At 30.4% G+C, this 17,328-nt stretch overlaps 2 protein-coding genes across 2 annotated transcripts; one reads left to right on the top strand and one right to left on the bottom strand.

Annotated features, from left to right (window-relative positions):
• Positions 1-3,189: 3,189 nt before the first annotated feature.
• Positions 3,190-5,297, top strand: LOC101253567 (protein RKD3). The gene is made up of 3 exons (XM_010319815.3): positions 3,190-3,293; positions 3,806-4,325; positions 5,127-5,297. Exons 1-3 carry the CDS (start codon positions 3,190-3,192, stop codon positions 5,295-5,297), a joined length of 795 nt encoding a protein of 264 aa, XP_010318117.1.
• A 5,583-nt stretch (positions 5,298-10,880) lies between these two features.
• LOC101259818 (uncharacterized) lies at positions 10,881-15,357 on the bottom strand. The gene is made up of 4 exons (XM_010319723.4): positions 14,795-15,357; positions 13,100-14,324; positions 11,970-12,892; positions 10,881-11,873 (listed from the first exon to the last, which is right to left on the bottom strand). The coding sequence occupies exons 2-4, from the start codon at positions 14,301-14,303 to the stop codon at positions 11,529-11,531; spliced, it is 2,472 nt and encodes an 823-aa protein (XP_010318025.1). The 5' UTR covers positions 14,304-14,324; positions 14,795-15,357; the 3' UTR covers positions 10,881-11,528.
• Positions 15,358-17,328: the final 1,971 nt, after the last annotated feature.

The raw sequence follows: 17,328 nt of genomic DNA on the forward strand, positions 1-17,328 counted from the left end.
TGTTAAAATTGAAAAATAATAATAACAAGATTTTGTCCAAAAAAATCTATTCATATCTTTTTTCATCATAATTAATAGGACTTCGTCAAGATATTTGAAACTTAAATCAACATAAGAAAGACAAAGGAAAAGCAGAAGAAGAACGATAGAGGGTGAGAGAAAGAGAGAGGGGAAGAAGATGTATGTTTCTTCTTTTTTTTGTTAATTTTTTTAAAAAATTAAATTAGGTGTAAAAGTTAATAAAAAAAGAAAATATATTATTTTTCATAACTTAACGTCCTCAAAGAAAGTGCACTACACATTTTTTGCCATGTCAGCGTTTTGTGTTTAATGGAAATGATTTTTGAACAAATAAGGTGTTCAATCGGCATATAAATGAGTTAAGATGTCTAAATGAATTTTGCGGATAACTTTAACTGATTGCACATGACTTAAGCTTTAGTAAAATAAATCAATTATGGCGTGAATGGTGGAGGTCCCACAACAAAGATTGATTTATTTTTTTTCTCGTCAATGCCACCAAACCAAAAAGTCAAAATTAGCAACCAAATTTTTATTGTGCTTTCTTTAGCCCTACATGCCATTTGAGTAATGCATTGATATGAAAAATAGTGTTTAAATAAGCGGGTTGAATATTTTATAATATTTTAATAAAGTATTAGTTAGGTTTATTTAAAATTAAATTAAAATTAATAATTTCATTTTTAAAAAAATTATTAAATTTATGGGTAATAGGTTATTAGTTTAACAGTTCCAATAATGCTTTTGTTTTTTTTTACGTTGGGTTATTGATTTGAAGTTTTTTGCTAAACGAAATAATTGATAATTCAATTGTAAACTAATAAATTATATTTATACCATTCAGTATATAAAGTCATTGACTTAACAATTTAGTTTCATATTTTTGTTTCTAATAATCTCAAGCTTTCAGTTATTCTATAATGTTGATTAGTATTTTTTTAGCAAGATAGCAATATATCAATTACTCGTATGTATAGTTTATTTAGTTTGTCACCGTGTTTCTAAGTGATTTTAGTTATTTATTTTTATGTGTTAAATCTCAACGGTTAAACGATAACCGAATCATGCATATAATGATCAGTTTTCAATAAACCTGTAAGTCAATATTTATTCTTAATACTTTAACATAATTAGAAACCGATAATCGATAAATCCAATCAAATAACTTCAAAATCGAGCTGAACTGACCGATACACATCAATACTCGAATTAAAGTGATATATCCAACGTGAAATTTACCAAAACGTCAACACTTAAAAAAAAAAAAAAACACCATCCAGACACCATTAGGTCACCAACTCATTACTCAACTATCATTTCAGTTCAATACATACATACATATATATATATATATATTAAAAAAGAAAAAAAAAAGGAAAACCAGAAATAGAGGCCATATTCATGAAAACTTGCAAAATCTGGGTTTTGGGCCTAATTTATGGGCCTAACTCAATTTATTGGACTGGTCTTGATGGATGGCAGCAAAGAAAAGCCCATCACAGAACCCTAAAACAAGGGTGAGCAGTTAAAACATAAATATATTTTATGAACGCATTTGAGTTCATTAATTGTGTTCATAATTATTCCTAATTATACTCCTATCCTACTAGTTAGTAGGAGTAATTGATTTTGTAACTTCCACTCTACGTTAATCCCAATATATTGACTCCATTCACTATTATCCATACATCATATATTGACTTTATTGTTTTATTCCATCTCGAAAGTTTTTCAAATTATACTAATAATCTCGATTTTTCAAAACTTGCCGACACGTTGCTAGTTCGTCCCGTACATAGCAAATGATAGATGAGTTATGAATATGATAAATGATACATAACTACAAATCAAATTTATACTAATTTACGTTTGAAATAATTGAAGTTATGTATCAACAATAACATTTGCATCTGATACATTATACACAAACAAAATTGTAATGTATCTAAAAAAGGTTGAGTGAATAATAAGAGAGAAGGAAAAATGACATTTTTGTAATTAATTCAAATGATAAAGATTTTTAAAAAATTATGTTATGTTAAATTGTGTAATTACTTATTTTTCCCTTAAAAATATATACATATTACTCTCAGTAATAATCTAATTTTTAGAAACATAAAATGGAAACTAGTAGATGCATTTGTTGAATTTAACTTCTTTAATGACAATCTAAAATATAATAGTATTTTTACACCGTCAAGTTATCAAAAAGATAATTACAGAAAATTATCCATAGTAAATGAAATCACTAAGTTGAAAAATAATTCATATATAACTTGCTACAGATTAAAATTCACTTATACTATAACATTCAATAAGTTGAAAAATAATTCATATATAACTTGCTACAAATTAAAATACACTAATAATATAAATTTTCATATGGAATATAACTATGTATATAAGTTAATTTTTGTTTACATTTTAGGAGACATGCGACTTTTATCATTAAACAAAAAAAGAAAATCTTTGTCAATTTAACGACGGATTATCAACAAGTTATCAAAAAGTAGTTTTAGCTATAACTACTATAACCAAAAAAACTTATTCGCATGTGTTTACATCAGACCAATGTAATTTTCATTATTACGTAATTTAAAGAAGTAAAATAAACTATAAATTTAAACACATGACATTCATATCTTAGCTTGATATAAACACGCGATATGAATAAATTTAGGTACTACCTATTTAGCGATAAATTTTGAGGATAAATCCTTTATTAAATGTTCTTTATTTTTAGTCAAATAAAACTATGAACCTCATTTTAGATAAACATGCATGCATGGATTAATATTGCTAAGTGTAAACACACACCCATCGAAATCACACGCATACATACTATAAGTAGTGTATGTAAATGAAATTTAGAATGAATAGTGCATTAATTAGTGTCCCACAATTAATCATGTAATTATCAAAAGCAATTAATAGGCACATTTTTTACACTAATTCATATTTAAAAGCCGTGCCCATTAATCAAAATCCATAATTTCTATACATTGTAACTCCCATAATCCCTCTTGCACGAACTCCAAATTAATTAATTACTCATTTAACTCACTTCCATTTCCCAATTTATATATATACACACCCCTCATTGGCCTTTACAATTAAATTTGAATATAAAACTCTCTACATAAAAAAATAAAAAAAAATCTTCTAAATATGGATGTGAAATCTCAAGTACTTGATGTTCTAAAGATGGAAAATCAGAATGATCACTTTGATTGGTTGTATTCTGAACAAGAATACCCTCCTTCCACCTTCGGGTAAGTAATCATAAACATAACGAGTTAACTATTATGTTTGCGATTTTTTGTTATAACTTTTTTGTATTTAGTACATTTTTTTTGCTAGGCTCGACTAATCTAGATATAAATTTTTAGTGATTTTCTTGATAAGAAGGTCATGGTAGGCGAATTTTTTAAAGCATAAATATGTATATATGTATGAAGCTATAGTTCTACTTGCATGTTCAACAAAATTCAGTATTGTTGATCGAATGTTATATTTGTATTTAAATTTATTCGAAACCTAGTAAACTATTTCTTTTTTAACAAAATTCAGTATTGTTGATCAAATGTTGTATTTGTATTTAAATTTATTCAAAACCTAGTAAACTCTTTCTTCTTTCATATGTAGTATGTCTTTCTTTTTTTCGCACTCCCTTCGAGAAGGGTGACGCTGCAAACAAGATTTTCTTTCTGTTTTCTTTTGTATATTTTATTAAATCTTGATTAAAAATTAATGTATTATTCTTTTTTTTTATTTTAATCAATAGAACATTGCAACAAGATTCAAGATTGTCCAATGGTGGCTTATTGAACTTTGAATTTGATCCATTTGAATTACCCAATGATCTCCAAAACAACAACTTGCCATATTTTGGGCTTGAAGAGTTTGAAGAAATATGCCAAGATTTGGGCTCATTTGACTTGAAATCACTACCATCTCAATTCCAAGAAGACAATAATACCCTCATTATTCATGATGCAAATGTCAATGTCATGCCTCAGAACGTGACACATGACACTTTAGGCGAATCTCAAGTTACTACTCCTGCTTTTTATGGTGACTCGATGGAGATTATTCAAAATCGAAATAATAATAGGAGGCATAAAAAGAGCGATACGTTGGAATTGGAAGAAATACAAAGGTATTTTCATGTACCAATAACAAAAGCAGCAAAAGAGTTGAGAGTTGGATTGACAGTTTTGAAGAAAAGATGTAGGGAACTTAATATAATGAGATGGCCTCATCGTAAACTCAAGAGCTTGCAAACTCTAATTCATAACGTTAAGGTACGTGCTTAATTTTGTCTACGTACGTTTTTTTCCTTAGTTAAGTATAAATATGATTAATTAGAACTATTTAAGAGTTAATTAGCGCTTGATCAATTCATACCACGGTTAGTTTATTTGTTGTGGACCATGTATACTTCTACCAATCAGAGGCGGAGCCTGTACTAGCAGTTTGGGGTTTCTAAATTTTCTTCAACTTCCATAGCAATGAGTTGTTAACTGTTTTATTAGGGGTTCACAAGTTGATAAATATATATTTACTTATTTTTTTAGTACAATACAAGGTCTACGGATAAGCTACGTGCTGGGTTCATTCGAACCCTATTAGTAGTACCCTAGATTCGTAGACATATAGAACAAACATATAAGTTATTATACTAATATATATATATATGTGTGTGTATCATATATTTGAGTATGCAATAATTTCCCATTATTACATTTTTGATTCGCTTATGGATGAATATACAAGCATATATTTCATTTGCTTGCTGGATTTGTTATAAATTATTGGAAAAAATAATAAATATACCCCCTTGAATTATCGTAAATGGTATGCAGATATCCTTGGTTATACTTTTGGAACATCAGTCCCTGCCATATAAAAGCTAGAGCATATATACCCTTTATACTAACAGACACACTTATCCCGATATTTATTAAATATTGGATCAATGGATAAGATTGTGACATGTGTCCTGAATTGAGAAATAGGTTTATATAAAACACTTTTTAGTCTTACGTTATAGTGAACAGAGAAACTAGGTAATATATAAATAACATTAAGGCTACTTGATGCAGGAAATGGGACTTACAAGTGAAGTGGAAATGCTGGAAGAGCATCAAAGGATGGTTGAAAGAGTGCCTGAAATGGAACTAACTGATAGAACTAAGAAGCTAAGACAAACTTGTTTCAAGGCTAATTACAAGAAAAGAAGGGCTTCCATGGCCATGACTGCTAATTTTTATTAAGTTCATTACCTTAACTTAATTTCCCATAGGGCTAGCTAGATTTCTTTAGTTTACCATAGGCTATATTTTCTTAATTACAATTAGTAGTAATGTAGGTATGATCAATTAGCCATGTGCATATGGCATTGATTATTTATCTTAACATTAATCTTTTCCCCTTTTTGGTTTTGATCTTAATACAAAAAGTATTGCTAAGAATTTCCTAATTACTAGTCTCCATTACTAATTTTTTGTTTTAAATTTATATAACATAGTTTTCTTAAGTTACTATTGTTGTGATTGTCATGTTTTTTTTTCTTCTATTTTACTATCGTTACTTCTTTTATTGGGTGGGATTATATGTTCTTGCTAAGCGAGTACGTATCATAAACAATATTTACCCCCTCTAAGGTAAGGTGGACCATATTCTATCCTCCCAAAATTTCATTTTTTGAAACTACATCTAGAGTATTATTGTTTGATTCTGCAAAATGTATAAGAAAATAATATTACTTTTGAAACTTGCGTTTTTAAACAGGTTATTCCCTTCATCTTTTGAAACTTAGAGTTTTTAAAATTGTATCTTCGAGTATCTTTTGAAAAGATGAGTTTTTATTCCACGTTAATAGTTGTTTCAAAATATACTATACCCTTTTGCAAAAAAATATTTATTTTATGCTTGTTAATTTATAAGATCGGAATAAAAATTAAAGTCTTTTCATCATTCCTTTCAATTAATTATTTCTTATGGTGTAAATAAATATTTATAAATATTCAAGAAAAATTTCTTATTTATGATTTTCTCAAGAGTGTGAAAGAGAAAGTAACAACAAATCTGAAGAAATAGTTATTATATTTATATATCTATACAACATTATTAATACTTATAAGGTAACTTTTGAATATGAATTAGTCAATATTTTGTGTACAAATATAATAAAAAATGTATACTGCATTTGAAAATATTATCAAAGTTTATACCGTGCATGTATATATATATATGTTTAATTTCATTGCGCAAGTGTTCTGTAGAAATAGTAGATAAGTTCACATGGCGTATACAACCTATATTTACATAAATTAAGTTCCAAGTACATTGCACCTAAATACAGATTACTAATTCCATTAACTAATTATAATTAACCAAGTACATAATAATAAAGTCATTATAGATAATTGACTCAATTTATAATCAATCCATGTTTTAATTAAAAGTGAGAAATAATTATAGGATAAATTTTTTTCCTTATATTCATATAATATATATAGCTCATATAGCTCTTTTGTTTTTTGGTCGTCTCCATCTCCTTGGAACTACTTGCTTAAAGCCTTCGTAAATTCCTCCCTGTAAATTAATACACAATAATTAATACTATATAATTATTATAAACAGATTATAATTGACATCTATCATCTCGCACCCAGCAACAGATATTATGACATACGGAAAGAAGTCGTTTTTTTTTAATCTTTGGGATAGTAAGATGCAAAAGGTGCTTTATTCGTGATTACAAGAAGAATACTTTTTCTTTTTAAAGAAAAACTAATTAATTGACTCACGTACATAATTTAGGCCAAGATTAAGAAAGGGTATTATAGGAAACTTACCAAGTTACGAGAGAAATTGAAGAAGCTTCCTTTCCTTGTAAGCCTTACACTTGAATTAGTACTTCTATTAAGAGAACCGGAAAAGTCGAAATTACCCTTATCAACAACTCCTCTATTATTATTATTATTCTCCTTCATGTTTTCCCATCTCCATGATCCCATCATAATATTCTCTTTATTGTTACTACTCACAATCTCTTCATCAATCGACGAAAAACACCTCCCCACGCTATAAGGACCGTCCATCACGGTCGTTGGGGAGGGCGTATTAGTAATTTTACCACCTTCATTCAACAACAATGTTAACCTTGGTGGTAAGTCTAGGCACCTTGCTGTTTTGGACTTTGTAACTTTAGGTTTTCCTGGTGCTTCTTCCCATTGAAATGGAATTGTAAGTGTTGGATGAAGTGGTGGAGTTGAATATGTAGCTAATACATCATTGTTGGTGTTTCTAATTGGTTTGTTTGGAAGTTTAGATAAAGAAAGTTTTGGAGTAGAATATGAAGAAGAAAAATTAGTACTTGTAGTTTGATCATCATGACGAATATAATGAGAGGCCATATTGTAGAAAAATTTATGTCACAATTCCAAACACTTATATTTTGTATAAATTAAATGTGTAAGCATGAAAAAAATGAGGGGTTGTAAAAACGCTCCTCTTATGTGGCGCTTCTTATTCACGAGTAACGGATATATAAGCTTAATCCTAAGTATAAGGGTGTGGGGCTCATTTAATATTTACTATTTACTCGCTCAGTCTCAAATTATCTGTCATGATTTTCAAACACATGATACACAAGCATGTAATTTAAGTTGACAATTGCATCTACGCTCTTCTACTTTGAAGTTACACTTAAAAAAATAGGAGACATATGTTTATTTGTGCATATTCAAAGTTGATCAAATTAAAAGGTACTTTTGTTAGGATTGAATCCACACACACTTGATGAATAAAGAACACAAGAACTTTCGAGAGAGAGAGATGAGAGATCTAGAGAGAGAAAGAGAGAAATCAATATTTCGTGGTAACATCCCGTGAGTAAACTTCCACGGCGGTGGGTATATATATTAATAATTCAGAGTATTTTAGGTTACAGAGAATAAATGAAGAATAAATATTAATCAGGCTCCACAACCTAACAACTTTTTCTGTCCATTTTTATTTGTTATGTTGTGTTTTTCGAAAGTCAATTTGACTAAATTTTTAAAGTTAAATTAGATTATATAATTTGAGATTTTAAACAATAGAAAAATAGATATTCAAAAACTAAACAAATAGTACTATAAATTGCAACTTTTTACATATCAATATGATGAAAAAATATATTATCAAATGTTAGTCAAAATTTTTGTTGTTTAACTCTAAAAAATCAAACCACAAGAAATAAAAGTGGATGGATGAAATATATCTAAAAACAGTCTAAAATTATATTAAAAATTCAAGATAAAATTAATTATTTTTTTCACAAACTACTCTAATTAAAATTTTATCAAACAATATGTAAAAGAAAAATATAACAAATAACACAAAAAATAAGTATTTAAAGATGTGTGGGGTTTTAAGATGTTGAATTAGTCATAAGTAACACAAAGAATTGATAACGACTTTCAACGGTCACATAATGACTTACTCATCAGTCGCTAATGAAGATCAACCGTTCTGTTTATATTATATAATAGTTATTTATTTAAACAAGTATGTATATATATATATATATATATGTTAATATACAATACAATTATTTAAGAGGGTTATTGAAAAGGTCATGAAGGTAAGGTTTTGTATAACGGTGAAAAAGAAACATCCAAATGGCATTCAATTTTTAGACGGCAATGTTAAGATATCAATTAGATAAATATATAATTTAGATAAATACGATGAAATCGTTTGATAATCGATTTGAAAATTAAGTTATATAAGTATAGAAATTCTATATAAATAATATTATGTTTGTAGCTAGTTAATGGGTAAATTATTCATGTATAAAATTAATATGATGATTGATTAGCAATTTAGAAATCGCATGATTAATACTTCCTCTGTTCAACAATACTTGTTTAAGGTTGACTTGTCACATTTCTAGAGAAACTATAAATAGAAGGGTTATTTTACTATATCACTCTTTGAATATACGCTACAACAAAAATACATTTTAACGGTAATAAATATACATATTAACAGAGTGTTCAATTCTTTACAGGTATTAGGTAATTGTCATTGAACGCAATGTCGCTAGCGACTAGGGACATATGTAAAGAGTGCTAATTGTCGCTAAAAATACATATTTAGTGACAATTAAACTATTGTTGTTAATTAATTGTCACTAAAGATTATTTTGATATAGTAATACAAAAAAAAGGATAAATTACCCTCGAGCTATCTGAAATAGTTCATATATTGCCTTTACTTATTTTTGCAATTAAAACTGCACTTGTATTTTATGTTTTGAACAACAAATACCCTTAAAACATTATTTTACCATTAGAATTGACATGACAGTCCACCTAAGCAGTTGAACAATAATGTTTGTTCTTCCTAGTTTGCAGAAAAGCAAAACCACATACACTTGTGTTGCTCAATGGAGATATCCATGAATTAAATTCTATCAATTTTATCGATAACTATTTGTAGTCGTAATTGCAGAGAGCTAATTTTATTATTAATTTAAATTTAATTAAATTTCAATATAAATATCAAACATCGAGATCAGATAAAAAAAAAGATGTTTCAAAAAGAAGGGACAAAAGAAGATGGCTTAAGCCATAGAGGACATTCATTCCCACATGGGATGACCAAAAATATCTTAATTTCTTTTTCCACCCTTAATTAATACTTTAACCATCTACATTAACGAATGAATTCATCAATAATTAATTTGGTTTGGTCACATCTCAGTTCAAAATATCTGTACCATTCTAATTCAATCAGGCTAATACTAATACAACTTAATTAAGCTAGAAAAGCTTAATTAATTCGATTTGGTCTTCTAGAAAATCGAATATACAGAGGCTTAAACCATATGACAAAATTGATTTTCTCGATATTATGTATTCTCTTTTATATTTCGATTAATAAGTTTTTTTTACAAGATGTTGGACATGACTCATGGAATAATTAAATGTGTGTTACAGCTCTTAGGTCCATGTTCATTTATTATAGTCGACCCCAAGAAGAAAATATTGGTCACAACAGCCCTACCTAGATGCAGACTATAGTAAGCCCATTAAGTCTCCAAATTATTTGGTTATAAGTGATATAAATTTCACTTTATATTTATGATTTTTAAGTCAAAAATTATTATTATTTAATATATATCCGGTGCAAATAAGTATTTTTCATGACCAAACCTTTTACTATTGATTTCCTATGCACATTTCTGGATAATTCGTGAGAATTCTATACTTCTGCCGTCTTAAAATAAGTGTTATCTTAAAAAAAGAAAATAAAATCTCAAAATATCTGTTACTTTAGAAATTCAAGATGAATATTAGTAGTATATATTTTTTCAGTAATACCTTCAGAGGGAAAGTTTAGTAAACTAAACATTGTATTTATTAATTTTCTAAGACTTAATTTTTATTACGATAACACTTATTTTTAAACAGAAGGTGACTGTACTGCTAATAAAATACATACTTGTCGACTTGTAGTAACACAATTACACCTAAACTTTAGTTGCTATCTATGTTCAATTTTACTCCTTCAGTTTAGAAAATTATTTTATACTTATATACCCTTATTGTTCAGATAGTTCTTTTATTATAATTTTGCATAACTTAAAAGGTACGTCAAGTCAAACATGTACACCGCTCCACATTCTTTTGACTTCTTCAAGCACTCATTTTCTTTTCTTTTTTGAAGTGATAGCATATAAGATGACTTGCAATTTTACAGATAAGTGTATAATTCATGTAATAGTTGAAAAATGCTGCAGAAGCAATCAACAAGATTATAACAAGTCAATAATGTTTTCTTAAAAGGACAATGATCTCATGTATAAAAAAGGCAAATGAGAAATGAATATTGACAAGATTAATTGAATGATTTACATATACACATTACATGAACCAAAAAAGTATAGGAACAGTTAGTTTTCTTGTTGCAATATAGTAAACTTTCTATAATAAGGCTAAATTTGCGAGTTAATTTCTCAGATGGTCAATCAATTTAAAGCTAATATCTCAGAAAGTCGCTTTGTCCCCTGTCTGTCTGTCCTCATGGAAATGAACATTTAAATTTGTCATTTGAAGACAAATTAATGAGTAATTCCTCCTGTTATATATTATGATCATGTACAGAAGTAAATCCAAGAGATTCATGCACAAGTTGTAACCCCTTTAAGCGGAATTTCGTTTATTTAGAGAATTATGTAAAGCAAAATTAACAATGGCTGAATATAAGTGAAACACTGATACTGCTACGGATGATGCAGCAACTCTCTAAGTATGCGAAATATTGGAATTTATACTTGTAGGATATTTACATGTATATCCGGGACTGGATCAATGATTTGGTTCAATAAAACTGAAAACATTCTTTGAATAAGCTGCTGCACCATGTAAATGTTATGTCTCATGTTAAGCTAAGAAGACCAGGAAAGTACCTTAGGGATTAAGGGCAACAAGATTCTGCGTCCATGAGCACTATCTCTTGAAATATGTGATGCCATCACAGGCCAAAGTTCCTTCAAGATCACCTATAATTCGAGATACACGAACTTCAAGGCCTCTTTGAACTTCTCTAAAGAGAGTTCTAATGCCATCTGCAAACCGTTTGACATCAAAGCTTGCTGGTGTATCAAGTTCTTCTGCAGCTACGACAAATCCAGAAGCAATCTTTGTTTGGACTTCCATCAATTTCTGTCCTGTTGCAACTATGTATCTTTGCAATTGAAATGTTTCTTCAAGAAAGTGCTCTAGCAACTTGGTTTCTTCCTTCGTTTTTCGTATAACTGAACCTTCACAATTTACATTCAGGTCATTCTCATGCTGCATATTACACAACAAGAGGTCATTAGCATTGATGTGTCAAGCAACAAAATAGATCATTTTTCAAGTTAAGGATAATACTTAGTAAGAACATACCATCCGCTTGCATAGATCATCAATTTTCCCCTGAAGGGACTCGTAACGAGCAACTTGTTTATTCAGTAAAGACATCAATGCACGGAATCCTCTCATGCCAGATCGTCCATTATCATTGTTTTCACTATTTCCAGCAGGTTCTTGTTTGCTGGTCAACCTCTCAAGCATGACAAATTGCTGAGACAGCCTCTTGATTTTGTATGAAACTCCAAGAGCATGTAAATCCATCTTCCAAAGTGACTTATTTTTCTTAATTTCGCCATCACATTCTGAAGTTGATGTTTCAGCATTCCGAGCATCCTCTGTGCTGAAGTGTTCTGTCTTAGAAGCATTCATATGTGACACTCCATCTTTCGCCTCACCAATCTCCTTTGTAGGATACTGTAGAGTCAAAATTATGTCTTTTTGTGGGTTATTTGTTCTGGTCTCAACTTTTCTTCCATTTTTTACCTTTTGAGAGGTTTCCTCAGGATGGTTCTTTGTTTCTTGCTCTTTCTCACCTAGTTTTGTCTTTATAAGCGTCACCTTGGACCAAACTGTATGATTGGCTTTGTCCTGCTCTTTTGGACAAGCATTTGCATTGGACTTCTGGGAATCAGGAAGGTGAAAATATTCCGTGAGTTGCTGTTTGAGGGATTGTACTTCTACTTCTCGATTCAATAGCAATGCATCCAACTTCATATTATCTTGCCGGAGCTGAGCTAGATCATGGTCCAGCACTTCAATATGTGACTGTAACCTCTTTGACTCAAGTTCCATACTGAGTAGGCGCCATCGAAAAGCTTCTAACCTCTCATCTTTGAGTCTCAGTTGTTCTGCAAAAGCATCCAGCTCCCGATGATGCCTGTGCTCAACTGCAACACTGTACTTTTCAGCCTCTGATCGAACCCAATTCTCCAAGTGCTCGACATCATCTGTGATTACTGCACAGAAGATTGAAGTGAACACAAAAAATAACATAGTAAATAAACAGAATGACAACTCCATATATTGAAATTCTGAACAATGGAAAGTAGGAAACATATTATCACTAATCAAGATTATGAATATGCTATGAATGAACATTATCACTAATTAAGATTGATGAATATGCTATTAACAGAACACGTGTATCGCGAATATGGTCTTACTTTCTTCTTCAGCATCCTCAGTCAAGAATTTATCAGGAACATGAGGAAATAGTTCTGGCTCTTTTGTACCCTCAGGTTGCTCGTCGAGAAGATAATCAACCTTGTGTGATCTGCTTTTTCCTGTTGGTAGCATCGTTGCACTTGAAAGCATCCCTTTCCCACTGGGAACAACCTCCAACTTCGGACTCATCCGTTTGTACAGCATATTTCTTAGTGAATGTCTCTCATACCAAGACTCTGAAGCTGCCTTCCATCTCTCAGTCTCTAGCTCAGCTTGCTGTCTCTTGGCTTTTGATAATTTGATCTCCTTTAAAAGCATTTGTTTCTCTGTCGTATCCAATTTGGACTTCCTCAGCATAGCTGACAAAATCTGTTCTTTCTGTTCCAAATCCTTCCGCATTTTGACTAGCTCCATCGATAGTTTTTGGGTCATCAAGATAGCCTGCTCCTTTTGCTCAAGTACCGAAGTAACCTCTTGCTTTGCTGCTTCAGCTTGTCTGAGCGCACGCCCCATCTCCGCTTCAAGCTGCCGCTGATTAGACACCAGTTCAATGAATGCAGTTTTGTGTTTGGATATCTCATTACAGTGCCTTTGAGCATCAAATTTCGCGGTGTTCCTCAATTCTTCTGCTACAGCTTCAGCCTTTTTCAACTTCTCTTCAAGATCATGACGTGCTTTCCCTTCATCCTCAATGATCTTATCTTTCGACTGCACAACTACTTTACTCTCCTCCAATTTGCAATCTAATTCAGCAACAAGGGTGTCCTTGTGCTTCTCAACAACTCTCAACTCATTCATAAAAGCACCAATTTGCTGCCTAAGTTTCTTCCTCTCATTAAACCAACACTGTTCTTGTGCTGCATATATGCACACAACTTTCTCATTTGCTTTAGCATCCTCCCTTCTTAACCCCTTCAGTTCTTCGATTTTTTTCTCTGCATTCGCTAACTTAAGTAACAATTCAGACTTTTCATTTCGTGCTTCATACCTCTGTACTCTCCACACAAGCAACCCCAAAAGATGAGCACTTCCTTGAAGCATCCTATTCCTCACTTCTAACAAACTCTCATCACATTTTTCGGGCTCCGGTAATAGCCCCAGAGCAACAAATGCACAAGAAACACCAAAAAAAATTGGACATAAGCTCTCCCTTCTCCCTTCTGATGTAATCAAACAGGAACTTAAGACACCCTTTTCATCCATTACTCAATTAACCTTCTCTCCCTTGAGAAGACAAAAAAAAAAAGTGTCAGAATTCAGAAAGTCATCAGGGCATTTGCCTAAACATAAGCCACTCCTTAATCACCAATTCAAAAGTATCATCACCTCCTCACTAAAATTCTAGGGGAAAAGGGATATTTAGAAGAAAAAACCAAGAGAACAAAAGAAGGAAAAGGACCCCTTTAAGTTACAAACACAAGAAAAAAGAAAAAGATCCCAAATTTCATTTTAGTTCAAGAGGTGGAACTTGGAAGAACATAAAACATGATAAAGTGAAAGAGACAAGAGCAACTTCTTGTGGTCCAAGCTAAATACTGGAAAGTAAACAAAAGAAGAAAAAAAAACACAATCTTATCATCATGTATCAAGAATCTGAAATCACATTCTTAAAAAACCTACCACTAAACAATTACAAAATGCAGAAACTTTACTACAATATATAACATCAAGATTCAAGAAAACAGAAAACTTACAAATCAAGAAGATTTCTTCTTCAGCTGGAAAAAAAACAAGAACCCCACAATTCTGAGCTAACATTAATGGCTCAAAGGACAAAAAACAACTCCAGTAATTGAATCAGTGGTACCATTTCTGTTTATCCAAATATAATCTGACAGAAAATGCCAAAGGCATGAACTTTAACATTTGTTGAGTCTGCAGAATCAGTTAAAAAAAAGCTCTGCCAGCACAACTGATGAGGAAAAGAATATAAATCAAGAATTTTGTTCCCTGGTTTTCAGTGAAAAATAAAAAAAAGGTGACCCAGAAAAGCCCCACTTTTTGTACCCCTTTTGCTCCCCTTATTTTTTTCTTCTTCTTCAGTTTATGGACTCTGAAAAAGGGAGGAAGCAAAAAAGCTAGATTCTTGGGAAACTTGTCACCATTAATATTAAACAAATTTAGAGAGCAAATTAAATTAAATAGAGATCTCAATTAAATACATAAAAACTACAACATCTTTATCTTAGCTTGCAGGCCCACAATATATTGCATATTGCCAGGGTGTCTTGGCTGTACATGCATCTATGCTTACGACAATAATAATATATTCGATAAATTATCTTATAAATAAGATTTGATAAGCATAAAACGTGTTAGTGAAAAACTTATTAGATGATAAAAGATATAAGATTACAATTGAAAATAAAAAATAAAGTAAATCTCTTTAAGGTTGAGGTGTAGATATTTTGCTCTCTTTAAGGAGATTCAAGCCTACTGCACTAAATATTTTCATCGGTCCAGCTGACTTGTGGGGTCCAGGATACAACAGCCTTCACAAATTAACTCAACAACTCTGGACAAGAGTTGAGTACAAAACTCCACAAAAAAGAACACCTCCCTTCAACTAATAAGAACTCTCTTTTAGACAAACACTTTCACTTTATGTTTTTTCTCTTATGTATTGTGTGTACCAAACCAAATGAAGACCACCACTATTAGTGTTCCTAACAATGGCTTTAGGAGTTTCATAGGTTACATAGGTTACAAAGAGTAATAGAGGAATTAAGTATGAAATAAAGTGATGAATAACCAATGTTAATGGATGATGTAAAAGTTATCCATTCCAATGTTTATTGAAATGTTTTTATCTCACAATGAATTCAGTCAATAAAGCCCAAAGTAATGACATTACATGGCTATCAAGTCAAAGATGAATAGCACGATTAAATTGATAATTTAAAACACAAATGTCTATCAATGGTCATTCCAAAATAAAATAATTTAATATGTTAAATATTAATATTAAAATGTTAATAACCTAACAAAGCGTGTATGCTCACATTTGTGTTTCCTTTAAAATTCTATATTGTTCGGACTATGAAAAATATCACAAGATCTAATACATGTTAGATACTTTACCAATTGCATCACACGCACACTGAACAAATGAGAAAGGGTTTAGAAAGTATAATTTCATCAAATTTAAGTATTTATTTGATCAAATAATAAATAAAAGGGTTTAACTGACAAACGAAACTAACTATATGAGTGTGAGGTCATTCCACCGGACTAAAAGAAACTCATAAAAACATTTTTCCTTGATTTCGATTAATGAAGTAGTTAGACTTTAGCATATACTGACTTTTATTATATGTCACCCACTCTAATAATATAAGCTGTCAGTTACTTGTACTAATAAAATAAAATATATATGCACCACATAAAGCTTACAGAAATTAAGGTATACCAAAGAAATCAATGGCCTCTTTTATTATTTTTCTTCTTTACTACTAGTAGATTGCTTATTCATTATTGTAGGCAAAAGGTCTACATGGGGACCCTAAAATAAAATAAAAATTCTCCATAGTTTTAATTTGCAGCAAATTCCACCAGAGCCATTCATTATTTTCTTATTGAAGAGTGATAATGATGTGTATGTTAAACATAAAATAAGAATGATGAATTTGGTTTGTTCATTAAATGTGCATGTACCAATTGATGTTCATCAATTTCTAAGGGAGCATTAAAGATTTTATACCCAAAACAATGCAAATTATTTAAACCTATAGTTTTCAATTCATCATCAAATTCACAATGAAGCCACACACACAAAATATAAACTAGGTCCTCATGGGTCCAGCCAGCTCTACACAAACCCAAAAAAATGCGATCAACGGTTAAATGATTATCATCTATAATTTATGCTGCTTAAACTTTTTAAAAATACTAATATAACTGTCGAGAGTCAAGATCATAATCTAAAATTTATGCTGCTTGAACTTTCTAAAAATTATTGATACAAGTATATTAAATCCTACAAAATTGAATTAATTACTTTCGAAGGATCCGATACACGCCATCGGCACCCTTCGTGGGAAGTCCAAGTAATTCTCATTCTCCCTTAGCCACAACACTTGAGACTTTCATTGTATTAATTGGTTTCAATAGCCATAATATTACACATTGAATTTATATATATATATATATATATATATATATATATATATATATATATATATATATTTATGTATAAAGTAAGTTTCTAATGAAAGAATATAAGAAAATC

This window comes from Solanum lycopersicum, chromosome 3 (genome assembly GCF_036512215.1).
Source record: "Solanum lycopersicum chromosome 3, SLM_r2.1".
Taxonomy (NCBI): domain Eukaryota; kingdom Viridiplantae; phylum Streptophyta; class Magnoliopsida; order Solanales; family Solanaceae; genus Solanum; species Solanum lycopersicum.

What these genes read in the sequence shown, in the direction of transcription:
- LOC101253567 (XM_010319815.3), top strand. Translation starts at nt 3,190, where the DNA reads ATGGATGTGAAATCTCAAGTACTTGATGTTCTAAAGATGGAAAATCAG. An exon ending in TACCCTCCTTCCACCTTCGG is followed by an intron (nt 3,294 to 3,805) that starts GTAAGTAATCAT and finishes TTTAATCAATAG; the next exon opens with AACATTGCAACAAGATTCAA. An exon ending in CTCTAATTCATAACGTTAAG is followed by an intron (nt 4,326 to 5,126) that starts GTACGTGCTTAA and finishes TACTTGATGCAG; the next exon opens with GAAATGGGACTTACAAGTGA.
- LOC101259818 (XM_010319723.4), bottom strand. Translation starts at nt 14,303, where the DNA reads ATGGATGAAAAGGGTGTCTTAAGTTCCTGTTTGATTACATCAGAAGGG. An exon ending in TGAGGATGCTGAAGAAGAAA is followed by an intron (nt 12,893 to 13,099) that starts GTAAGACCATAT and finishes TCTTCTGTGCAG; the next exon opens with TAATCACAGATGATGTCGAG. An exon ending in ATGATCTATGCAAGCGGATG is followed by an intron (nt 11,874 to 11,969) that starts GTATGTTCTTAC and finishes TGTAATATGCAG; the next exon opens with CATGAGAATGACCTGAATGT.